Source organism: Diadema antillarum, unplaced genomic scaffold (assembly GCF_040938485.1).
Source record: "Diadema antillarum isolate AM-2024a unplaced genomic scaffold, OU_Dant_1.0 scf00000008, whole genome shotgun sequence".
NCBI classification, from domain to species: Eukaryota; Metazoa; Echinodermata; class Echinoidea; order Diadematoida; family Diadematidae; genus Diadema; species Diadema antillarum.
In genome coordinates this window covers 2,599,556-2,627,464 of record NW_027270897.1, presented here as the reverse complement: position 1 = coordinate 2,627,464, position 27,909 = coordinate 2,599,556, and the positions used below count along the sequence as shown (strand labels likewise).

The window sequence follows — 27,909 nt, the reverse complement described above, 5'->3', positions numbered from 1 at the left end:
CTACATGTTAGTAACATTCATGTACAGTTCCTCTTGCGATGGCTGCGTGACTTCATCGTGGTCTCCTCTTGTTTTATCCACCTTTGCATACAATTCCTCTATTGATGAAGGTGTCTTTGCTGCTTTGTCCACAGTTGCATACAACTCCTCGGTTGATGAAGGTGTCTTTGCTGCTTTGTCCACAGTTGCATACAACTCCTTGATTGATGAAGGTGTCTTTGCTGCTTTGTCCACAGTTGCATACAACTCCTCGATTGATGAAGGTGTCTTTGCTGCTTGGTTCACAGTTGCATGCAGTTCTTCACAAGGCTTAGGCCCTGGCTTCAAGGAAACAACGGTTTCTTCATCGTGGGTTTCATCTTTTTTGATAAGACTATACGTCAAATCGACATCGTGAGATTTCTCACAATCTACTTTGTTGAGAGGGTCTTCAGAAGGCACGATTTTTGCTGAACTCAAACCAGAACAAGACATGCTATCAGCTCTTCCAGAAGTCGACCCAGTGGTAGAAGGTAATGGGTCATGGATCTGTTTGTCGTCGTCATGAGTGACATGCTTGATGCAACCGTATTCACTGTCCATGCATACATTGCTCGCTTGAGCGAAAACGCGGTCAGACCGTTCGCCAAAGTCCAGGGAATTATAACAGCTATCATCAAACAAGCACGCTCTAGCAGTGGACTTGAAGTCATCTTTCGTCATACTATCCTTTCTATTATCAAGGTCTACATCCTGGTAATCACAATCTTCATATACGCTCGCCGGTTGATCTAGTGATGTTTCCTGCAAGCACTGGTATCCATGGTAACCCGATGAATTCACTGCGGTCATCGAAGACATGGTGGCACTGCCCATGTTACTGCCTACACTTATAGAGGAGGAGTTCGGATGTACTCCGGTGATTCTAGAAGGACCGTTGCGTACCTCTTCAGTGTCCTGGTAGATATGATACGGGTCTTCTTGATGATCTATGACGTCGCCAAATATGTTTCCAGAACGTCTGGGGATAGGGTGGCCCATCGTGGCAGCGTCAATGCTGGAATAGTCCAATAAATCAACATCATTCGTCATGCTCGCATTCTGGATCGCCGTGCTTACTGGATATATCTGCAACTGACCGTCATCTGAGTAGTTATTTGCCTGGTTAGGCAGCCGCGATGTCCTGCGTTGTCTGCGGAAATGAAATGAAAGATAACCGACACAAATTTGCAAGTTTTTGAAGAGTTCTTATTCTCGTAGTTTAGAATGAATGACAAAAGTACTTCTTGTAAAGCCAAATGCCAAAAACAAACAAACAAATTGTGATGCGCCTTGAACAAGGCTAATACCAATAAAGAGGTCCGCAGCAAGTTATCGCTCTCAAATCAAGACATGGCTTCCCAATCGTGGTCTTTTGCAACATTGTTGTGATGGTTTGGGTGCGATCTGCCAGGAATGGAGCGGAACATTTGATTGTCATGATGTGGTGATTGGGTTGAGTCGTGACAAATTGGGACCTTGTCCGGGAAAATGAACAGACAAGCCGTTTTCTTTCGCATGTTCCATGCGGATTGTGGTGAGGATTCTCACGTCTGGTTGTACACGTGTGCTGTAAGTACGTAGTGTATAGCGTCGATGGTGTATAGGCTCATGTCGTATCGGGCCTATACCAGCTTGCATGTAGGTTCTGTTAGGCCTCATGCGTTTTGGTGAGGATTCTCACGTTTGGCTGTACACGTTTGTTTTTAGTATGTAGACAAGTGTATAGCGTCGATGACAGGCTTTTAATGTATTGGGCCTGCATTGTTTGCATGTTGGTTTTGACAGGCCACATGCGTTTTGGTGAAGATTTTCACGTTTGGTTGTGCACATTTATTGTGTATAACATTTATGCTGCGTAGGCTTTGGCAGTCATTGACTGTGTTTGTAGTTTTTAGACTACATTTTGTGTGAAGGCCTGGTGCAGATTTTGGTGAGGATTCCTCACGTTTGGTTGTGCACGTTGTGTATAACATTTATGCTGCGTAGGCTTTGGCAGTCATTGACTGTGTTAGTAGTTGTATAGGCTACATTTTGTGTGAAGGCCTAGTGCAGATTTTGGTGAGGATTGTCACGTTTTGGACGTTTGTCGTTTTTGCATGAAGGTCTTGTGTAGACCGATTTGGGTGAGGATTCTCACGTTCAGTTGTGTGCGTATAGTGCATAGCGTGGGTATTGCGCATTGGGCTCGCACGTGTTTTGTAGTCGCAGACGGTCGGTCTAGCGCGTCGTGTGTAGGGCTAGTGCAGTTTGTGAGTGTGCGTATGCTGGATGTGTATGTGTGGGGGCTTGCGTACACATTGGCTACGGGTCACGCCGAATTTTCTGGAAGATTAGCCTCGGTTAAAGGCTTTGATATATTTTCCTTGGTTTGCACAATCGTGCTATGTGGTCGTTTGTAGTGAGTGTGTATACTCATTTTATGACCTTAGATCACATGCTAATGTGATGTCGTGGTGTTCTGATTGTATGCCTGATTTGAAGGCTTAGGGATTTTGATGTTTTCTGCTTATCGTAGAAAATTTTTGCCTGTTCTGCGCGTGTGACTGGGTTCATGCGTACATGTGTACTCGTATGCAGTGCATTTATTTTGTTAAGGCTTTGCAGTTTTGTGAGGATTTGTGACTTCTTGTAAGTTTTGATTTTGATATTCCCACAATGGCTGATGTCGTGCAGAGCTTTGTTGATGAACCCACTCAGGAAGGTTTTAATAACCTGAGGAAGGCAGAACTGGTGGAAGTTGCTCAAATTTTAGAAATCCCGATCAAAACATCGGATCGAAAAGCAGAGATCAAGGACACAATTTCGGAGTTTTTTACCAATACTGGTATTTGGCCTGCCTCTTTGTCAGAGGATGAAGCAGGGACAGATGATGGTGAAATTAACACACCTTTGGTAACCCCTGCAGAAAGTGAATTGAAGAAAATTGAGATCCAGCTTCGGATGAAGCAGCTGGAAGTCGAGGCAAAGAAAATAGAACTCGAAATCAAGTCAATCGATGCAAAATCGAATGAACCTTCTTCCGGCAGTTCAGCAAAGTCATCAAAATTTGATGCATTAAGGCAATCTCAATTGGTGCCGAAATTTCGTGAAGACCGGGTAGAAGAGTTTTTCCAGCACTTTGAAAAAGTGGCTGTGAGTTTGGAATGGCCCAAGGAAGTGTGGCCGACATTGATACAGAGCTCGCTGGTAGGGAAGGCCCAAGAGGTCTATGCGTCTCTCACTATCCAAGAGTGTTCTGACTATGAGAATTTGAAGAGTTCCGTGTTAAGGGCGTACGAGTTGGTACCGGAAGCCCACAGGCAACTGTTTCGGAATTATAGGAAAAGGGATGATCAGACATTCGTTGACTTTGTGCAACACAAGCAGACCCATTTTGAACACTGGTTAAGGTCGTCTGGTGTTGATGATTTCCACAAACTGAAAGAGTTGGTATTGTTAGAGGAGGTGAAGAGGTGTGTTCAGCCAGATCAGCGGCAGTACCTGGAGGAAAGGGAAGTGAGTGGTGCCAGGAGAGCTGCTGTCCTCCTTGATGAGTATGTGCTTACCCACAAGGGTACTTTCAAACTTTCTTCAAGCAAGAAAGGAGGCCAGGGTGTGCCAAGAAAAGGAGCTGTTGCTCCGAGCATTCCCAAGCCCGATCTTGATCAAAAGCCGAACAAGGCTTGCTTCTATTGCAAGAAGGACGGACATGTGATGTCATCTTGCTGGAAGTTGAAGAAGAAGTGAGAAAAAGAGGGGATTAGCAACCCCAAAGCATTGCCAGATGCTTTTGCTATCACTCGCACAGAGCATCTGCCATCGTTTGAACGGGTGGCAGAGAATTACAAACCTTTCATATCTTCAGGGTATGTTAGTTTGACGCCTGATAGTGAGCAGGTTCAGGTTCACATTTTGAGAGATACAGGAGCATCACAGAGTCTCCTGTGTGCAAATACATTGCCATTTTCGTTTGAATCTTCTGTGAATTCAGAAGTGTTTGTGAGGGGAGTTGAAGGTGGGAGTGTCCGAGTGCCTCTTCATAATATCGAATTGAAGAGCGATCTTGTCAGTGGCTCAGTTGTAGTAGGTATTTTGCCTACATTGCCAGTCGAAGGTGTCACCTTATTGCTCGGCAATGATATCGCTGGAGAGAAGGTTTTGCCTCACTTTCTCCCAAGTAAGACACCCGTGGTTGACGAAGCCACAGAGAAATTGGTTCAGGATATGCCTGATGTGTTTCCCTCATGTGCTGTTACCAGGTCAATGGCTCGTGAACTGGAGAAAGAGGAGCAAGAGGATATCTTGGCTAATACTTTCTTCTCTAGACTCGAAGAGTCTAGCAGCAGTGATGATGCACATATGGACCATGGTCAAATGCCAGAGATTTCTCGTCAGAGTCTGGTTGAATTGCAGGGCAAAGACCCTGAAATAGTGCGTTTTGCACAGTCACATGTACCTGTCGTTGAGAAAAGGGTGAGTGATGTCAATTACATCATCCTGACACCTGATAGGAGGAAGAGGAGAAGACTCTGTCATGTCAACATGCTAAAGGAGTATGTTGAAAATGTAGAAGAGGCTCAAGAAAAGCCTGTTGCCACAGTTGGAATCGGTTGTGAAGTGGATGGTGAAGACAGTGAGAGTGATGATGTGGAAATTCCGCAGTTGATGTTGAAGAATTCTGAGGTGTTAGCAAATCTATCTGACACATTATCTCATCTTCCAGGAGTAGAGAGAGCTCAGGTGATGGATGTAGTCCATGAGTATGAACACCTCTTCAGTGATGTACCAGGTCGTACTAGTGTGGTGGTGCATGATGTTGATGTGGGGGACCCCTCCCCTGTCAAGCAACACCCATATCGTGTGAATCCATTGAAAATGGATGTTCTGAGGAAGGAAGTTCAATACATGCTTGAACATGACCTTATTGAGCCCAGTAAGAGTGGATGGAGTTCTCCCTGTGTGTTGGTTCCAAAGCAGGATGGTTCTTTGCGTTTCTGTACGGATTACAGGTTGCTCAATTCGAAAACAAAGTCAGACTCGTACCCTTTGCCCCGCATCGATGATTGTATTGATCGCGTAGGGAATGCCAAATACGTCAGTAAGTTTGACCTTTTGAAGGGGTACTGGCAGGTTCCCCTCAGTGAAAGAGCGAAAGAACTGTCTGCATTCGTGACTCCTGACGGATTCTTCCAATACAAAGTGATGCCGTTCGGGATGAAGAACGCGCCCGCTACATTCCAGAGACTCATCAACACCGTCACGTCTGGCTTGGTGGGATGCGAGGCGTATCTCAACGACATCATAGTGTACAGCCATACATGGGAGGACCACCTTCTGAGAGTCAGAGCACTGTTTGACCGCTTGACCAGTGCCAACCTTACGGTGAACTTGAGGAAATGTGAGTTCGCCCGAGCAAAAGTCGTGTTCCTGGGTCATATTGTGGGACATGGTTCCGTCAAGCCTGTTGAAGCAAAGGTGGAGACGATCCTGAACTTTCCCCGCCCACAGAGTAAGCGAGAACTGAGACGATTTCTGGGCATGACTGGCTATTATCGGAAGTTCTGCCATAATTTCGCTGATGCTGCAACACCGCTCACCAACATGTTGCGGAAAGACTCGCAGTTTGACTGGTCAGATGACTGTCAAGTCGCTTTCAACCGGCTGAAGGCAATGCTAGCGAGTTCTCCAGTTCTTGCAGCGCCGAACTTCGACAAGCAGTTCATTCTTATGGTGGACGCGAGTGACACAGGAGGAGGAGGAGCCCTGATGCAGAAGGACGACAACGGAGTTGACCATCCCGTCGCGTACATGTCCAGAAAATTCAACAAACATCAGCAACGGTACTCCACTGTCGAGAAGGAGACGTTAGCGCTCGTCATGGCTCTTCGTCATTTTGACGTGTACCTGAACACTACAAAGTATCCAGTGCTGGTGTACACAGACCACAATCCGCTTGTGTTCCTGTCGCGAATGAGGAACAAAAATGGACGCCTAACCAGATGGGCGCTAGTGCTACAGGAGTACAACCTCGTGATACAGCACGTACGCGGAAAAGACAATGTCATTGCAGACGCTTTGTCCCGTGGATAAGATAGAAGTACACGTATTTTCCACGGATGGGACAAAAGGACACAGATGTGCTTAATGTCCAGAGATAATAGACTGGTGATGACTTGGAAGCACGAACAATACCAGACAAAAGAAATGTGTTTCCATGTTATTGTAAGAGAATTAAGGATATTTCTCTTGTCAAAGAAAGAGTGTTCTTGTTTTGAAATGATGACACAAACATTGTGTACACTGTTTTAATTTGTATCCATAATTTGTTCTTGTTTGCATGGGAAAAGCAGCATGTTTTCCAAATTGTCATTATTTTTGCACCAAAACAGGGCAAAATCATTTCCAGTGATATAGCATGAGTTTTGCTATGTTTTATGCTTTATGTGCTGAAGAAAAGGGTTTTCAGTAATACAGCATATTTTGATACAGTGTATAATGTAGACATTGTATTAATTGGAACTGCAAATTAAGTTGCATTGCTGTTTGCAGAAAGCACACACAAACACACAAAAGCTGTTGTTGCATCTCTTCAAATGCTTAATTTGCAAGAGTTTGGAATATTTATGGTATCACAGAGTTGACCAAGTATACACATTTTCCATAGCATAGATATCGATTGAGTGAAATTATGACATTATGATATTCATAATATTGTGAATGTGTAAGGTTCATGAGACCATACTGGTATACAGTCATAACCAGGTTATATTCATGTGATATCTTGTTTCAGAAACAGAGAGAGTATAATAGGTGTTCATAATTGCATTGTTTTGCTATACTCTAGTCACTGTACATGCATTTATTGTCTTGACGAACAAGGCTTTACAGTACTTGAACAGAAGTGTCAAGAAATTAGAAATGTAGAGATGTTTGTCAGACCAAACAGTTGAGCTGAACGCGTTGTTATGTCAGTTTTCATCAAAGGTCAGATTGCTACAAGCTCACCATGTAAAAATGGTTAATAAGTATAGTGAATGGAAGATTGCTTCTATTATTGGTGACATACACAATAATCACAACAAAAATGTGTGAAGTTCATTATGCAAACTGCATGATTATCAGTGTATGCAGGTTATTCAGTGATATGTGTAGCAGTTTTTCTCAAGCATGCACATCAAGCTATTAAGAGAGAAGTTTGATATGTCCACACTTATGGTATATTGTTTCATGATACAATTACAGTGTATTTTGTTTGGAACCAGCAGCATTTCTTAGACTTCGACTAGGTGTTGAAATGTTTGGCCATTTTATACTCATAAGCATTTCAGGAAAGCTAAAGAGAATACATGCTTCATGATTATGACCAAGCAGAAAAAAAAAAGAAGAAGAAAAGAAAACAAGGAATGTTGTGGTTGTAAAGTTTTGCGCGTATACGCACATGCTTGTTCCGAGCAGGTAGTGGGTCTATATTTAGACAGTTAGCCTACGCTCAAGAAAGGTTTTGATAAGGCTCATAAGTCTGAGCTTGTTTATGTGAAGAATCCACTTTAGTGTTTGAACACACAACTGTGCATTTTGATGTATTGTGTTTCGGAACATGTTTGTAACGACTGTTTGCAGTTTGACTGGAAAGTTCTTCCATAACTTCCCGTCTTAAGGGGGGAGATGTGATGCGCCTTGAACAAGGCTAATACCAATAAAGAGGTCCGCAGCAAGTTATCGCTCTCAAATCAAGACATGGCTTCCCAATCGTGGTCTTTTGCAACATTGTTGTGATGGTTTGGGTGCGATCTGCCAGGAATGGAGCGGAACATTTTGATTGTCATGATGTGGTGATTGGGTTGAGTCGTGACAAAATGCACCTGCAATGCCATTGTTTAGGATAACTAAATCTGTTTTTTTTTCATATTTCTAAAACCATTTTTTGAGAGATACCTTCTTCTTCCTGAAGTACACAAACATTCAAGGTTTATCTACATCCAAACAGACATGCTTCGAGCATACATGATAATAATAGAGATCAATTATCATGGCAAGATATACCATGTAGACATTGACTTCACTTTAACGGACAGGGACTATAAAAGTATCATTGCAAGGTATCTCTGCTCCGCCAACAGGCCGTTAAAGGAAATGGTCTTGTCGTTCACCAACAATCATCAACTACCTTACTGCTAAAATAAAAAAGACTCAAGTCATGAAACTACACCTTCCCTTAGATCATGGGAAAAAATGTGACTTCTATTTGAGGAGAGGTAAATGGGGCAATTTGGGGTATATTTCTTTATGTGAATATCATCATATTTGAGAATCATTACAACCATTTTAAAATAGTCTACTTTTCTCCTATAAAACAATAATGATGTAAACAAACAATTGCTATACTGAATAATAATTAAAAGAAGGCAAACAATTTTAAAAGAAAGCACACCTCTTCCGCCGGCGGTTACGCCAAAGCAAGGACAATACGGCGAGGACTATGAGAACCACACCCACAAAGACTCCAAGAGCGTATGCTATCAGTGTCACCCCAGGCCCTCCAGAATCTGCAACATAATTGGATGGACAATGGTTATGTTGACAATTCTGAAAATGCTGCAACCACATTTAAGTTGTTTCTTTTTTTTCTTATTTGGAAAATAGAGAATAGTTACAGTGTACGTACCTACAAAAATTAAGCTTTATTTTTTTACAAATCATTTCTATTATAATCTAGCAATTATTTTCAGTTGCCTTAATTCTAACACTTCAAAAAAAAATTACTTTTCTGTAGGCAAGATGGAATGAATGCCAAGGCAGGGCACATTGAGTGTATTTAAATCTACCATTCAATGTAGATAACGAAAGAAGAGAGAGAGAGAGAGAGAGAGTATGAACACAATGCAAACTTCAAAATGATGGTGATCATTACTGACTGATACTTAACAAGAAATGTATAAAGGTTATGGTATCTTTTTATTATGACCTCTTTCTTGGACAAATGACTATCGATCTATTATTGAATATATTGTATGATTTTGTAATAATTAAGTTCTTTAAGCTCCATTGTAGTGGCATTCATTATGAGTTCCCTTGTGGAGACATTTATCATCATAACAATTGATATCTTATAATACTGTTTAATTTGTGTAAGATTTATTATGGCTGATTTTATAACAGTATTTTCTTGGGCAAATTATTTTCTTAATAAATGGTCCCATTTTCTCTTGTTTTCCCTCCAAAACTCCAAACAGCAACAGAGAGGATATACATATATGATTCAGTAGATTTTGTAGACAATGATAACCTCATTAAGTAATGAACTCAAATTACTAGCCCAACTTAGCAGTTTGCCTGTGTACGAGATTAAATCGAAGCGCCTTATCTAAAAAATACTCTTTAGATATGGTCCCACTTGCCTCTTGTTTTCTTTCAAAAACAACAACAACAATAGAAATTTTAAACAATTATTAGATATATTTTGTAAAGAATTATAACCCAATTCAGTAATAAACTCACATTATTAATCCAGCTAAGCGGTTGACCTGTGTCCGAGATTAAATCGAAGCGCCTTGTTTGAAAATACTAATTATAATTAATGATTTGGCTAGAATATGATTCGATTTTAATGACAGTGAATGAAGTAGATATTTGTGTATATGAATAGGTCTCTTTATTCATTTATATTCTGCGCCCACAATCACCAATAATCTGAGTATTAAAGACACCGAATCATATTTAAACCCAACACCTCACAATGATGACAGTTTGCCAGATACTGCCAGAAATCTCAACTTTGATTCCTAAAATAAGCCCTAGCGAAATTTCAGAGACTTTAGATATTTTGAAAATCGAAAAATTCATGGTTTTGTTCAGCACCTTAGTATCGTATTTTGAATACATGTACTATCATAATTGTTTGCTGGTCTTCCGCATGCCTTTCACATTTCAACCTTTAATTTTTGTCAGTAGAGAACAAGCGAATATAAACATACACGCAGGTGTTCCATTTATGTGGTGCATGTTCTATACACGAATATAAAATTTTGCACATAGATTATGTGTATTGTATGTGATGCATGATATCAATAGCGAGTTTATTTAGCGCTTTGCATCCAGTGGAAAAGGCGTCCTATAAATGTCTTGTATTATTATTATTATTATTTCGAAAAGGTGTTAACTCTACTTTTGACCGTAAGAAAACACAATAGATTTTCATTTCACATGCTTTAAAGTCTGTTCATGCAATAACTTTATATCCCATAACAGGATAAAGAAATTGGGCCTTGGAAAAAAAAAACAACAACTTTGCGTCCACACTGACTTAAACAAAACATTTAGCGCTGCAATGTAAAACACATAAATGTTTATTATCTTTTAAGAGATTACTGCCAGTATCGGACAGATAAAACGAGTAAATTTCTATTAAAATGACCAGATTGATGAACAATGGATTCAGCACGTTTTTGTTTGGGAGGAAGGGGGCGGCGGGGGGGGGGGGTGATTTGAGAAATTCTTATCCCATTAGTAACTGAACCGCCCGAAACCGCCTGTCCGTTATTTGTGTATAGTTGTTGTTGTTGTGTGCGTGTTTTTTTTTCTTCACTATTTTGATTGTTTTCATATAGAATAAATAATTACGTATCTTGATAGATGTCAAAGGTCAACAAAAGTATGTCAGAATTATTTCTGTGACACGCAAGTCTCTTGGTAAAATGTTAATAGGCTTTCAAATAGACATAACTTACAATAGACAAAAATAAACATGAAGTGATCTATTCTATATAGGAATACTACTGTACCCTCTAGGGAACAATCGTCGATTATATAATTTTTATAGTAATCTTCAGTTGCTAAACGGTTATACATAATACATAATGTATTATGTGCCTCTATGTGCATATGTGACCCTGCACCTCAAAACAAACAAAAAGTCGCCAGACATGAATTTTTAGTTAAGACCATATTCTGAGAGAGCAGACTTTAAGCTTTAAAATGATGTATAACTCAAATCAAATGGACTCTCCTAACCTATCTAGATATTGGATAGAAAGCACAAACTCAGGAAAAGTGTGAACTGAGAAAAGAGGCTCTGAAGTACAGTGTCTATTCAAGCGCTTAATCTTTATCAAACAGTGCTGGCTGTGCGATGAATGGGACAAAAACCAGGAAGTAAACCACCAGAGTAACAACAATGAAGAGATTATCAGATTAAACTGAAATTTAGCATGCCTCATTGACACATTCTGTCCATAATTAATGCCAACTTTCAAAGCAGTAGCACTATCCTTTCAAAAGTTATTAGAGTTGAAAGTGAAGAGTGTGGACAAGGTTTTTCTGAAATGAAAAAGGGATTCTAAAGGCACACCTAATCACACTATTCTACCAAAATGTTTGAGATAAACTGCTAAAAAAACACACTTTCCTGCCCGTTTTATGATACCAAATTTTAGCATAATGTATACTACAAGAAGACCCGCTCTTTCAGAAAATATGAAAAAGTCAAGTTCGGCTAGGTTGACCCATTTCATTTATTTTCAGTCCTCACGCAAAATCAGTGTGTGCGACTTTATGTTCGTTTTGAGGTGCACAGTCACATATACAACTATCTACAATGCCTATTTTATTCATAAGGAAGATGAAACTCACTCAAAGGAGACGTTGATTCCCTTGTCGTCAAATCTTGTGTGGACCCTCTCTTGCCTAGGTACAGAGAAATTGTAAATCAGCATCAACTAAGTAAGTTAAAGTCAGCTGGCAAAGTTAATCTTATTCCATAACTGATATACCCTTCAAAAAACAAAGTATATCCATACCACTATCGATTAAAAAAAAAAAAAAACTACTCATGTACCTTTTTGATGTATATCCTGCGTCAGGTTAATGTTCATTTGTATCAACATAATACGATTCGTATGGTGGGTCAAGCAAATGACGGAAAAGGTGAATTTTCAAATTTATGTCATTTCATCGTTAAGATTCCAAAAATCTCACTGGCGCACGTATATGCAACATATGTGACCGTGCACCTCAAAACGATCATAAAGTCGCACACACTGATTTTGCGTGAGGACTGAAAATAAGTGAAATGGGTCAACCTAGCCGAACTTGACTTTTTCATATTTTCTGAAAGAGCGGGTGTTCTTTTACATTATGCTAAAATTTGGTATCATGAAACGGGCAGAAAAGTATGTTTTTTTAGCAGTTTATCTCAAACATTTTGGTAGCATAATGTGATTAGGTGTGTCTTTAAAATCCCTTTTTCATTTCCGAAAAACCTTGTCCATACTCTTCACTTTCAACTCTAATAACTTTTGAAAGGATAGTGCTACTGCTTTGAAAGTTGGCACTAATTATGGACAGAATGTGTTAATGAGGCATGCTTCATTTCAGTTTAATCTGATAATCCCTTCATTGTTGTCACTCTGGTGGTTTACTTCCTGTTTTTTGTCCCATTCATCGCACAGCCAGCACGGTTTGGTAACGATTAAGCGCTTGAATAGACACTGTACTTCAGAGCCTCTTTTCTCAGTTCACACTTTTCCTGAGTTTGTGCTGTCTTACCAATATTTAGATAGGTTAGGAGAGTCCATTTGATTTGAGTTATACATCATTTTAAAGCTTAAAGTCTGCTCTTTCAGAATATGGTCTTAACTAAAAATTCATGTCTGGCGACTTTTTGTTTGTTTTGAGGTGCAGGGTCACATATTAACATCCACGTGCAAGTGTCTGCGTGAATGAATGATTGCGTTGCTGTACGCTCGTCTATGCATAGAATAATTGTCAATACAATCAAACTCACTTAAAGAAGACGTTGGTTCTCCTGTCGTCAAACCTTGTGTAGACTGCCTTCTGCCTGTTTACATACAGATTGTAAATCAACACCATAGAGTTAAATATGTGACCGTGCACCTCAAAACGAATATAAAGTCGCACCCACTGATTTTGCGTGAGGACTGAAAATAAGTGAAATGGGTCAACCTAGCCGAACTTGACTTTTTCATATTTTCTGAAAGAGCGGGTCTTCTTTTACATTATGCTAAAATTTGGTATCATAAAACGGGCAGGAAAGTGTGTCTTTTAGTAGTTTATCTCGAACATTTTTGGTAGAATAGTGTGATTACGTGTGTCTTTAGAATCCCTTTTTCATTTCTGAAAAACCTTGTCCATACTCTTCACTTTCAACTCTAATAACTTTTGAAAGGATATTGCTACTGCTTTGGAAGTTGGCATTAATTATGGAAAGAATGTGTTAATGGGGCATGCTTAATTTCAGTTTAATCTAATAATCTCTTCATTATTGTTACTCTGGTGGTTTACTTCCTGTTTTTTTTTTGTCCCATTCATCGCACTGCCAACACGGTTTGGTAAAGATTAAGCGCTTGAATAGACACTGTACTTCAGAGCCTCTTTTCTCAGTTCACACTTTTCCTGAGTTTGTGCTTTCTTTCCAATATTTAGATAGGTTAGGAAAGTCCATATGATTTGAGTTATACATCACTTTAAAGCTTAAAGTCTGCTCTTTCAGAAAATGGTCTTAACTAAAAATTCATGTCTGGCGACTTTTTGTTTGTTTTGAGGTGCAGGGTCACATATGATAAAGTCAGATAATAAAGATTTGATTCAATACTTAGAATCCCTTCTACCAACAAAGTATATTTTTTACCCTTTCCCAAATAAAGAATTACTGCTGCTGTCTTTTTTTTCTTAGAAGTTGTTGAGCGTCAGATTTTTTTTTTTCAAGCTTACCAAAATGAGGCATTTGATATTATGCTGTGTCAGGAAATGAGAGAATGACAGTTCACTGTCGCTAATCACCAACAAGCACATGCCTATAGACAAAGCGTATGCGTAACAAATACTCTCCTTGGTTGAATGAATCGATTTTTGAATTAATGAGAGAAAGAGACAAGGTTAAGAAGAAAGCAATTACACAAAATAATGAACAGTTGTGGAAGGAATATTGACGGCTGAGAAAAAAAGTTACTAATGTTGTAAGGAAAATAAAAAAAAAACAGTATTACATCAATAAATTGTCTGAATGTTCTGGAGGAAATGAATCCTGGAATGTTCTAAAATCTTTTCTGCCAAATAACGGCATATCGTCTCATCATCTCTCTTGTGATGATGCATACAGTAAAGCCTCCGAATTTAATGAACACTTTGCCAGGGCCGCTATGAATTTGTTAAATGAACATCAGGTTGAGAAAACTGACGTGACCGAAGTAGACATTATTAGAGAATCCGTATGTTATGACAATATGGACACATTTATAGTTGTATCTGAAGCTCAGGTTATGAACGAAATCAACAAACTGAAAAATAAAAAAAATCGACTGGAATTGATGGTATATTGGTTGAGATTTTGAAAGTATGTGCTGATATAATGAATAAGTCTGTAACGTATTTGATAAATAAATCCATTATTGAAGGAGTTGTCCCAGAGTCATAGAAAATAGCCATGGTAATTCCGATATACAAAAAAGGAGAAAAGTCGAACCCTGATAATTACAGGCCAATTTCCCTGCTGCCTTGTATCTCGAAATCACTCGAGCGCATAGTTTCGTTGCAATTATCACACCATCTTAATGCGAACAATGTCTTAACACCGGTTCAGTCTGGATTCAGGGCAAATCATTCCACTGTAACTGCCCTTGTAAAGGTCACTGATGAATGGCTTTTGGCCATGGATGAAGGTAAATATACTTGGGCGATATTCGTCGACCTACGGAAAGCGTTTGACACTGCCGACCACAATGTAATGTTAGACAAGTTGTCGAGAATTGGTATAAATGGAGGTACATTTCAGTGGTTTAAGAGTTATCTAACGGCAGGAGGATAGTGACTAAGGTCAACAACGCATTGTCTGATGAAATGTACTTAACTCATGGCGTGCCCCAGGGCTCTCTTCTTGGCCCTCTACGGTTTTGTGTTTTCATTAATGACCTGCTTCATATTTTACAGTCATGTCGTGTTCATCTTTATGCGGATGATACAGTCATTTACTACTCCAACAAAGAAGTTAAAGTCTTGGAGTCCATTTTAAACAAAGAAATGCAAGTTTTGGATCAGTGGACGTCACAGAACAACCTAGTGGTCAATTATTCAAAGACCGTCAGTATGCTTTTTGATACGAGATTTATGCTCTCAAGGTGTAATTCACTAGATTAAAAAAAAAATACCCAGATTCGAAATGTTGAAACGGTAAAATATCTTGGAATTCATATCGACGCTGAGTTGAAATGGAATATTCATGTAGATAAAATGTGCCAGAAAATCAGTAGACTGATTGGTTTTCTTGGAAGATTAAGACATGTTGTAAATGAATCAAATTTGAATTTGATATAATCCGTGACCTGTTTTCCGTTATCCGTGATCCGCTATCTGGTATTCCGCTCCACAAGGTTCTCTGTCAGCCCTTCAGAAGCTACAGAATAGAGCGGGTCGTATGATTATGAGAGTAAATCCATATTCTTTTGTTTCTACTCAACATATTCATGATATTTTGGGCTGGGGATCTCTTGAATACCGATACAAAAAGAATATGAGTATGATGATTTATAAGATATTGCAGAATTTTCTCCTTCATTACATGTCTGATAATATTTTTAGAAGATTTGTTAATTATTCACCTCGCTCAAATCAGAATTTGAATTTTGCAAAGCCAAATTCTAATAATTGTACAAGAACTTTTTTTTTTTTACAGGGAAATATCAATGTATAATCAATTGCCCAATGAAATTCGTAACGCATGAACTATAAGATCTTTTCAAATGTTATTATCTGATTATTTAGATAGAGCATTATGGTTAAAAAAAAGACTCAATGGAGTACCAAATGTAACAGCCATTTCTTTGGGGGGGGGAGGGGGTATATGAGTCTTGCCTTTTCTTTTGTAAGTTTGTTCTCCTCCTCTTGTTCCTTTGCTTGCTCCGCTTTTCTCTACCTATCTCTGATTATTGTTGACTCTCACCTGCTCACTATACCAGTTCGGTATATGATTTTCATTATTTTTTTCTTATGTTTTGTATATACAGTGTATTATTCTTGTATTGTATTGTAAATTCGGGACCCTGTGAAAGAACAGACATATTTTGAAAATGTGACTGAACAGGCAATCCCCCGTTTCTTCTGCACGTATATGCAATGTATATGCAACTTGTGATGTGTGTATTTTTATAATATTATATGATATTATGAAGACAGAAATAAAAACAAACAAACAAACTTTGGCAAAAAAAATAGGCATACATGAATGCAAAGATATGCAAAATAAAGAATCATATGGAACATAATTTCCTATACATTGGGCACAATCTATCAAATCGTCACATATACACCAAATTCAAGATTTATCCATCTCGGAATTTTACCGTAAAATCTGCTTGTTGATTGCACACTAAAAAGTAATCACTTACTCTAAAACTACATTAAAATTTTCTTAGGTATAAACATAAGCAGGGTTTCATTGAGGACACCATTACGTCTGTAGTACTAGTAAGCTAGGTCGGTTTCAATCCTCGGAGGGTATCAATATCCACGTATGTTGTTAAATGTTGTTTCTACCCACGAATTTCAATGTGTGTGTATGGGAAATGTTGTAATTTTGTAGTTTTTGTACAGACTTTTTGTCTTCACTCTGTTTTCGGCATATCTACTTTAATGCCAATTATGAGACATGTGGATTTGTAAATGAAATCGGAAAATGAACTCCTAAAAACTTCTAACATGGAAATTAAGGGGTAACACTTCTGTGCGTGTTGAGTTATGGCAAAAAAAAACACCACCAACTAGATAGTAACTTGAGAGTTGTTAAACAAGGCAATATATTTTTCGCTACGCTTGAAAAAAAAGTCTTGCACAATTTGAAATCACTCTGTGTAGCAGATGTCTTTTGAATCTCTAACAACCTGGAGAATCAGTTTTATCCACAACATCTTCAACAGAAAAAAAAATGACAAAAAAGAAACAGTATTTGATGTACATGTAACTTACGTGAAGCAAGCATGGTGCTTGCCTCATGGAATGTTGATACCTCTTGTGTAGACAGCCTCTCACCTGTTTAGGAGTAATGATAAAGATTAGTTACACTGCCTGTGAACATACGTAATAATAGCTACAGCAATTTCTTTCCTGTTACTATAGTCATGCAAGATGTATGTAAAATAGCAAGTAGTTCTTGGGAACATTTTGAAATATTTTGACACTTTTCGATAGTTTTTTTTTTTTTTTAATCCTGCAAAATCTGAATAAATATATAGATTTATCAATTCCTGTATACTAGTATACAGTATGTGTGCATGTGTGTGTGTGTGTGTGTGTGTTTGTTTGTGTGTGTGCATGTTTCTGTTTGTCCCTATACTCTCTGTGTGTCCGGTTACATTTCAGGTTCACATTATTTGTCCCTTCCAGTACATGTAAATGCACTATGGTACCAGCAAACATAAAGACAGTGTCCGGAAATAGTAAAATGGAAAAAAAAACGATTTAAAAAGATTAAGAGACGAACACGCGCACACTCACGTAAAAACAAGGAAAACAATAATTTTTGTTCAAAAGAAAAGGTTGAAGTTTAGAAATACTCACTAAAGGTATTGACTACAGTCTCCGCTGTCGATGAGCTTGTACTAACTGTGTACACCCCAGTGTCTAAAAAGTAGTATATGCAAAGGTAGATATGCAAATATCTAGCAAGGTATGATAGGCAACTAACCAGTTTGATGCTCACACTGACTCATGAATCTCGACGACTTAAAAAAAAAGGTTTATTCAGCATCTGCTTTTGCTACAATACTTTCTGGTTTACAGTTGAGGGGTAAAACATGTAGCATAATTACTAGTCATTCGCGCAAAACGGCTCGAAACCAAATGCAAATATTGTATATTAAAAAAAAAGTGATGACAAGTGATATAGATCAATAACACATTACTAGGGTATTCATGTACACGATGTCATCTGGTTGTTAGGGAGCATCGTAGGTAGCATTATTGGCTAGGAAGCATGATAAAAAGAATAAGAACATTAAGTCTCAAGATGAAGATTATCATTCCTTGTTATATTCTGCTTTGAATTCAACGTTTACGAGTTGATAACTAAAAAGGGCGTACTCAGCTCTCATATGATTATTCCTCAAGAGTCTATATTCCATTCAAACCCAACTTTATATTTCTTAAGAATCGCTTTTGAAAAATAATGATATTTGACATTTAGAATGTAGACCTCCTGATGTCAACTTTTGATTAAAATATGCTTTGCCAAATAAACAAACAAACAAACAAACTTGGGATAAAAAAATCTTTATAACAAGAAATCGTAAAACCATCCTCATCTTGACCATTTTCATATCTACTGAGTACATAACACCAATGATATCGCAAAGTATCAATGCTAACACCGATCATGTTTATATTGATCCATGCTAGTTTCAGTCCCTTGCTGTTTATAATGATTTCGATGCATATTTTTAAAGCATAATTATTGATTGGGCTCAGTATTCCTGTCATTAGATCACTAGAATAAATACACCATTTGCATTCAATTTTGTGGAAACTTTACACTAAAAAATACACACACGCACACACACCCACACAACAGAGGGTACTCTTTTATCTACTACCGACCGTTTGATTCATTTGCGACAGCTCGGCAAGACGCGAATGGCGGATTCCATTGCGGAAAGTAAGTCGACCAACCGGGTACTTCCTTACACTGCAAAGTTGCGGAGTCATTGATGACGTAACCTCCACCGCAGCTGAGAGTAATGTTGGACCCATATTTCGTGTTATTTGTGATCCATTGACCGTTCGTCACTGGACTAGGGTAATCACAATACCCAACAGATGCTTCAAATCATTGAGGAAAACAGAAAAGACAATCAAAGTAATTATATAGATACGATAATAAAAAAAAGGTTGTGCACATTATGAAAGAACTAATATCGTTTATTAAAGACCTGCTTACATTGCCTAAGGACCATCACGACGGCTGTTGAAGAGGTTGATGAATTTTATCGATAAACAGGTAATATCAACGTGGATATTGTGAAATAATGTTATGTTTTGATCGTACCTCGCAAGACCAATCGTGCCATGGCATTCAACTTCACAAAACGTGTGAAGAAAAATGATAAAAATAGGAAGATAAATTACCCTCGGTCACAAAACTCCACAAATGGTCCCCTTGGTTGTTTTCCAGTAGAACTTACAAATCAGAGAAACAATAAGCAACCCTCTTTCTAATCAAACTCGAAGTTCATTGCATTATATTATAGGTTTTCCCGGCCAATTTCGCACTTTTGTCAGTCCAATTCCTAATTGCTGCATTCAATTTAGCAAAATTTAGCGTAGATGACATGTTCGGTAGTGCAATTTTATGATCTCTTCATTCAAATTCATTTTGGAGCATTCAAATTACCTTTAGCCTCATTCTAATTAACACTTTTTCAATTGAAATTCGTAAAACAAGCACCATTTCGTTATTCGTTCATTCAATTTAGAATGATATAGTCACGTGATCACGGACATGCCGCACTCGTTCATTCAAATTCATTATTGGGCATCCAATTTAACATCTTTTGCAGTCAATTTAGCACGCATGTTTATGCTTTGGTTCTTTCTTTATTTTTTTTTTGTCAACATAGTTATTGTTTTGCAAGCGTCATTACATTTCATATTTTCGTACTTATTTTAGAGATTTTGGCAACATTTTTTTTCTTCAATGTGCTTAGTGATTCTTCCAGTCCGAAGATATAGTGCATCATGTGGCCACAACTTATCTGGCCGTTGAGTGCTTTATTCCGAGTGTGTCGGCCAGTTCTAAGAAGTCAAGGTTATGATCATCAAATGTTCCTATAATTCATTTTCTGTCTTCTTGAGCAACACGTCTGTATCTAACTTGTGCTGTCATGACTGTAAGAAGATGAAGTTAATCTGTAGTATTGGTACACGTAGGCCTAACATGACATGTATGAGAGAAATGGGGCTTTACAGAACAACAAACTCGAGATATACATGGTCAAAAATATACTTTTACTGCTTAACAGTACGTGGATGAAACAACAAGTCACATAGAAATACGCGTTTAAATGTTATCACCTCTTCAAAAAAGAAATAACATGACGTTAATTTGAATGAATATGTTAGGAATTTGACTGCCCATACGCGAAATTGAATGACTGAAATACCCCTTTCGGCCAGTGTTGGCGAATTTGAATGACTGAAGAGCACGTGCCAATTCGAATGCTCGTTTTACGAATTCGAAAGGCACATGTGCAAATTTCATTGATCGAAATGATAGATTGAACGACCAACTTGCAATTTTGAATGACAGAATGTGCAGTGACGAGGATTTTCGCTAAATTGAATGAACCTTTTATCAAATGGACTGACAAAAGTGCGAAATTGGCCGGGAAAACCTATAGTTACAAATGATATCGTTGGCAGTTTTTGTTGACGCTTTTGTATTTTTGTCCCTACTCCTTCTGAGGTGCTTAACTCTTTATTTGCCATGGTGGAAACCCCCTATGTGCCACGTTATTCTGAGACACGAAGGTAGTCATGCTTTGCGAAAGAATTTTGTTTTTCCAATCTATATAACTTCTACAAATTTTTGTTAAGCTGGACATAATAGTGAGCAAAGTTGAAGAGGAATGCCAAGCTTTGCTTTGATATGAATTATATGACAAATCTATTTCTATTTATGTTTTTAATGACCAGTTGCTACATTACTGTAAAGGCATGACTTTTGCACATGAAACCGTGAGAAAAACTTAGACTTTACACGCGAATTTAGTTGGGAACACCGCTTGATAGCCAATCAACACATAAAATGCAAGTTGTATTTCAAAGGAACAAAAGCGCGAGAAAAGCTTTTATTGTACCGTGGGATTAGGCAATTTATCGATCGGTTTATGCGGGTTAGTGCGTTTGAGCGGAATATGCCAAGTTGGCACGCCGTCGACTGAGTGGGACGTGCGAACATGGCACATAAAGACTTAAAAATGAGCTTACAATTCCGGTAGTCGTCATTAAAGCAGTTGGTCGAAGCTGATAGAATTTTTAATACGGTGAGTAACCTTGTGTTTTGATATATTTAACATAATCTGTTTTCATTACTTTGTGGGCGGGAACCTTCCATCCTATTAAGGGCTATTTCAAAGCTAAAAATAGGAACCTCTTTTTAGAATGCGATTGTGATAATTTATCTCGGGATATTTTCTTGGGATTTTGCAGGCTCACTTTTGTCTATTGTGCTTCCTGTTCTTATCATTGTATAAACAATATTGCGGGTTTTTTCTCTTTTAAACTCATACTCACTGTTGAATGAATAATGGACACGTTCTTCGGAAATAGGTTGTGCCTGGCTGGGACATGTCCAGTTGTTCGAAAAACTTCCATCAGAAATGAAATCAGCATACGATTTTGATTGGAAACAAACACAAAACCCAAGATGTATGACAGCAACACCATTGTTTCTCGGTTTTTTCCTGCAGGTAGATATACATTTCTCATCGGATTTAGACTCAGACGCATAGTCGAGCAGAATCGAAAGGGCTTTATGGTCACCTTGATAGCATCCGAGAAATCCAGGCCCTAAGAACAAACAAAATGTGAACACGGAGACAGTTACTTGGATAACATCTTTTGATTTGTTTGTTTGATTGTTTGTTTTGTCTTTCAGCTATCAGAAATTTTATGAGACCGATCACAGTTCGGCTAATATTCTGAAGGTTCGTTTTACCGACGAATCCTTATTCCGGTGGGTCGTAATTAAAAGAAAAAACAACAACAAGAACATACAATTCAAAGGTACAGGACACCGTAAGCGAAATAAAGCTCGTAATAACGAGGGTCTTTAGAAGGCAGCTTTTTCATCTTTTTTTTTTTTTAATTTCGGATGAAATAAAAAAGCTTCGGAATAACGAACATCACCCTTCATCCAGGCCAACTCTTGTTCCGCAAATTGCCACCAACAACAATGAGAGATCCTTGAATAGCAAATGATACAAAATAAGATGCGTCGTTCTGTAGACATTAGCTGTGTAGAAAACATGAAATGACCTATACCTGATTATGCTCCTACTACTATGTGTTCATTCAATATCCAAAATTATTCAGTTATATAGTCGGTGTTTACAATTTCCATCGTATCTACAATCTTTCAATGCGGAGGGTTGTTATTGGTTAATAGACACCATAGTTATCCTGTTAATAATTGAGTATATGAATATAAGAACGACCCAAGTCCATGGAAGACCATTTCGAGTAAACTAAAAAAAACTTCATATCTTTTTTGTTTGTCCAATAATATTCTATTTAAATGTAATGGGAAGGCAACATTGTATATACAAATGAGAACATATATTATTATGACAATTAACATTAACATTAATTGTGGAGAGGCCATTTTGTGTGATGGACTTGGGTCGTTCTTTGATTCATATGGACTTGGGTCGTTCTTTGATTCATATACATGATATTCTGCTATAGAGATGAGAGAAGGACGAGAGAGGGCGCTATAATATGAATGTAAGAATGACCCAAGTCCTTCATTCTTACATTCATATAAGATTTAACTCATTTATTTCAGGCACTTCCGGGGGTAATTAGGATTTATCATTTATACACAAGATGAGTCCATGCATAAGCTACAATTTCCCATGTCAAACTGAATTTGGCCAAAAATTGGACTTGGGTCGTTCTTATATTCATATACTCAATTATGTATAAGACATGTATTATAAGCAAGTCCATTTACCAAAAAACAAAAACCAAAAAACGCATGATGCTTTCACTTGGAGATGGAACATGTTTAATTGATAATTTCGCACAAGACGCTTGAAGTACCCTTTATATCTTGTTTTCTCCTTTTTTCTATGAAAATGCACCTCATCTGTTTATCAAATCATTTACTTTCTAAATATGTTATGATGGTTCAATTTATATGATATATTATAACTGTCTCATTTCAAAGCGTAGATTTTACATTTTTAAACTACAATGTAGAAAAGTGAGAATTCATCCAGTCCTTTTTTGTGCGTGGTGCATATTTATACTGTAATAGCAAATTTCACCCTCATCACGAACCACCTTATACCTTATAGTTGTAACACCTTTTGTTTTTCACTTGATTTTTCCGCGTTAATTTTGGTTTCGAGTTATCACTGATCGGAACAGCGAATTGTATTCATAATTGTTGCTGCTAGACATGATATTGCGTTGATTATAGTCTCACCTCGGCATTTCACTCTGACAACCATGTTGGAGGAACACTCGGGGGTTGGGCAATCCCGTAAACGCTGAAACCTGTATGAATCTGTGCATTGATGACGTAGATTTTTTTTTCCACTGATCAACTGTCCGGTCACGTCATTAATCATGAAGCAAAAAATTTGGCACAATGACATGTTGAGAAAACGCTTTAAAGGAATGTTGAATTCTTCTTATCATGATTCTCATCACTAAAAAGAATAAAAAAGAATAGAAAGTAAAATCATACACAATGCAACGATTTATCTGTCAATGGCCAATATTTATTACATCTGTCCTGATGTGAAAAATTATTACCTTTTTAAACTTTGACCTGCCTTCTATTCCCTTGTTTCAAAATCTTAGATTTAGATAATTACTTAAATAATGTACACCTAATTATTTCTCTTCCGTTTTGTTTTGTTTTGCTTTTCCTCCATCTGATAGGAAATAAAACATCCCGTAGAATTTTGCTTTTCCTCCTTGTCAAACCAAGTCTCGAATAATCATTTAAAACTGTAATCTTATTTTTATATACCTTCTTTTATATTACGTCGCTCATTGTTTCTGTTATTCTGATTTGGTTACTAGGTTTATTGGTTTCTGGTTTCTGTTTTCTTTTATTGATATAGATAATGAAGGTATGGTATGTTCATTCAAATAAACACATAACAGAGCACTTACCTTGAGATGAACATGATACGCGTTGAGTTCTGGTTCGGGTTGCCAAACTTGGCGTAGGCTCAGGCGAATACTCCTCTGCCGCTGGGAAGCCTAGTTCTCCACACACCAATTCGGCAGCTTTTGCGGTAAATCCTTCATAACAGGCATAGCTGCCTGACTCCAGGAACACTAGACCTTCCAGAGGAGAGGCTCCGTTAACCAGTTGCACAGAGGGCATTTCTTGGAAGTGAATATTACAAATATGTTAACATGCATTGATGTGGAACGCTCATCGTCCTTTCATGTGCAGTAAATTTTTAGCATTTGTTCCCAATCGGTGTTGAAAAGAGAACCGGAACTTATGCATTTCTTAACAATGAAATCAGTTTCCTTGCGTTGGTATGCTAACGAAAATAATCTTCCTAGAAATAAGACAAAAAGTAAAGATACACTTCAGTCGATTTCCAACTGAACAAAAAACTTTGCCAACCTCCCATCAAAATTAACAACTTCATACAGCCAAAATAACACCAAAGCGTCACACCAAAATTATGCGTCATATTGACATTTGACGTATTTGATGATCAATGATGCCCCTAACATAGTGTTACTCGTCACCGTCACCCATCATCATTCTCCAGTAATTTTGGTAATTATATCGCCTTGGATTTCCCAGTGGACGAGGGTGTCATAATTCAGGAACATATCTCATGCAGGTGGTGGAAGTGTGAAAAGTGATATTTTCCTTATAAAAATCATCGAGGGAGATTGAATTTATCTTACCATTGTTTCTTTTTTTGTCTTTAATTTATCCCTTTTTGAGAAAAGGAATCATATCCGCATTCCAAATTTTCCAATACTATGTCTTGGGTGATTTCGCTTTGATTTGATTTGAGAAAAGAAAAACAATTATAGCAAAGGCATTCTGAATGTCAAAATGATAGCACCACCGTCAATGCAGTGTCATGAGATTAAGAAAAAAACAACAAAAAAAAATAATAAAAAGGTAAACCCTCCTGGACTCACTCAGAGCAGGTAATGTAAATCTGCCAATGATTCGCACCGCACATATCTATACGTATTGGCGGACGAGTTGCAAAACCCGTCTCTGAACAGTGTAAATGTATTGTATTGTAACGATGACTTATATCTGTCGAAGATGGGCAGAATATAACTCCTCTTCTGTAAAGGTCCCAAAATAAAGTCCCGCTATATGTTGAAGGGTATTGCCGAAGGATGCCGAGGGTCAGATAGAAAATACAGTCATTAGGCAGAAATCACGGTTAAGAAGTTTAGTATGGTGAATCACTCGAACACATTTACAGGGATGGATTTTGAGGATGTCTCGCAAGGCATGAGAGGTGGGATGCGGTGAAGAACTTATGACTAACTATTAAATACAAAACGTACATGACTGGGGACCGTTTCTGGACTCTCTGTTCAAACATGGGTTTCGCTCTTAGCTGACAAAATGTTCACTCCATCTCCTCTCATTAACTTCCTCCCAAGCAAGAGAATTCTAAGATAAGCATAAAGTTTGTCTTATGTACCCCTTTTAAACAAGCTCCTCTTGTACGAGAGAGATAGAGAGGACCAGTCATGGAGGTCACGAGATAGACGTTTATCGCGCTGCGGAGTATAGGAGAAGGACGTCTTTGAGCACATAACTGAGGAGCTCAGAGTCATAGGGAAAGCGAGGACACAAGGACAGGAGAAAGTAAAGATTAGAAGCAAGCACAAAGGGCTGAAGGACTGTTAGAGTTAAAGGGGAAAGGGAGCCAGCTGAAAAGGCTGAAGGACAGTGAGAGGCAAGGGCAAAGGGTGAGGACAAGGACTGTGAAAGTCAGGACGAAGTTGAAGTTCGGAGAGCAAGGCAAGAGTTCTGAAAGACAAAGCAAAGTCAAAGCGAGAAGGGACAGAACGAAAGTAATGAAGTGAGAGCAAGGTCAAAGCGAGGGCGGCACGGAATGACTTGTGAAGGTCAGAAGGTCAGTTAGTGAGCACAAGGTCAAAGTGGTGAGAGCGTAGAATGAACTTGTGAAGGTCAGAAGGACAAAGGAAGATGAACAAAAAGAGAACTCCGCTGTATGCAAAGCAGTTTGAGATAGGGCTAACTAAACTGATAATTTGCAATAGCAATAGCGAGACATCCTTTACATAGAGTCGTACAATAATCATGAAAGCAATGGAAAACATGTAATGCTATTATACATAATGTTACATCAAACATCTTAACCAAAATGCGTGACAGTATTACTGAGTTCGGTGATGCTGTTTGTAAGTATATTCATATACATTAAATGTTAGGAAGCATGATTATGAATCATCTTAACTACAATATCACAATCAACATATTACACATATGCCGAAGAGGCTTGACTGCTTTCATGTTGGTCTTTATAAGTGTTACGCTATAAAGAAAAAGATGTTAGTCACTTTGTCGCATTGTCACTTTTAATATACCCACTCTCATTTTTGCCCAATGACTGGTGTTTGTTGCCCGAAGTGAAAAAACCTCCAAAATTCTAATTTCCCAAGTATGAAGGCATATAGTGAAATAAAAACCAGTCAACTCACAAAATGCACCTGCGAAATAAGAAGACAAATCTGAAAGCATAATATTGTATTAAAAAAAACCGATTGATACTTACCATCGTAGCACTTCACGGTCATCTTGAAATTCACAGGGTATATATATATACCGTATAGTTAGCTTCGTTTCATGGCTCAGCGATAAAACGGACGAAGACGGGGAACCGCTTAAAACAAGAGTGCTGAACGTTTTGTTTGCTACTTCATCTAATATTTGGAATCCCAACACTCTGTTATTGAGAGACTCAATTTCAGTGAGAATTCGCCTTCCAGCAGGAGCATGTACAACCCAACCATCGCCGTTGGTGACGCAGTCTTTATCACACGACAAATCACGCTCTACAGACCCATCCATACAGGTCAGAGATAGATCTGTAAGATAACAAGAGGACGGGGTGCGTTTTATGCCACATTGCATCAAAAAAAAAATAGTCTCATAGATTCATTTTACAGTTGGAGAGTTAAATAACCTTATCAGGTATTCTGTGTGTTCTCTGACATTTTTAGATGAACATATTTTCCTGTATTCTTTGCTTTTGCACATTCCTTTTCCATTCCCAGAGGGTTGTGAAGGTAAAATGTTCGTAAAGGTATAGACAGCCAGTTAATTAACCCACCAGATTCTAGGTCAATCACATATACATTCGCCATCAAAACCACACTGTGTTTTGATTTTTACAAAGTGAATGATGGCACAATGCACATTGACGAACGCGTAAATTATTGGGAGTTCCTTTTCGGAAAACAAACGTTTTATGTTGCTTTTTCTCTATAATCCTGGTAAACTTTTGTCAGTTTTGGGATAAAGAGTCATATAATAGTGTATATGTTGACGCATATTGCACTAAGTAAGCTACAGTTAAACTCTTAGAAACCCCTGCTGTTTGCGAAAATCAAGAAGTTATGTCAGAAATGCATGTGGAGATTTGATATCACGAAAACATTAGGTAACGAGTGTTATCATAAAAATCAATATTAAGAATAGTCTTAACAGGTGTAAGCTGAGTTTGCACTTAAAATACCACTTTATTGCCACTACAGACGTGCAACAATTTGTACAGATAAGAACATGATAATGATATTACTTGTAACAACCGCAATAATGATGTTGAGAATAAAATATACTGGGTGGATAATGATAAGAAAGAAAAAAATACGTACATTTTTCAGTTGCCAAGGCGAGAGACGGATTGCTACAGATGAAACCAGCAAATAGCAATGCTAGGGCCGCCATTTTTCATTGGGCTTTCGAAATTGCACCAATCATAAACCAACTGTTTAGAAACCAAGTCCCAGCTCTATGCAAGATATCTATGAAAGCAAGAAGCCAGACAAAAGTTCTTCCAATAAAAAGCTATCACCGAGTCCTGTCTTCTGTACGGATTGAAAAAGGCTGTATGAAACACCTCACGAGCTGTTATGGAATGG

General features: G+C 38.1%; 1 protein-coding gene across 1 annotated transcript; it reads right to left on the bottom strand.

Annotated features, from left to right (window-relative positions):
• LOC139718536 (uncharacterized) lies at positions 1–27,851 on the bottom strand. Its single transcript, XM_071630011.1, has 12 exons — positions 27,643–27,851; positions 26,541–26,853; positions 23,911–24,129; positions 23,213–23,293; positions 21,295–21,570; positions 18,601–18,822; positions 17,566–17,628; positions 16,975–17,037; positions 12,782–12,835; positions 11,629–11,682; positions 8,432–8,546; positions 1–1,171 (listed from the first exon to the last, which is right to left on the bottom strand). Exons 2-12 carry the CDS (start codon positions 26,560–26,562, stop codon positions 1–3), a joined length of 2,340 nt encoding a protein of 779 aa, XP_071486112.1. The 5' UTR covers positions 26,563–26,853; positions 27,643–27,851.
• Positions 27,852–27,909: the final 58 nt, after the last annotated feature.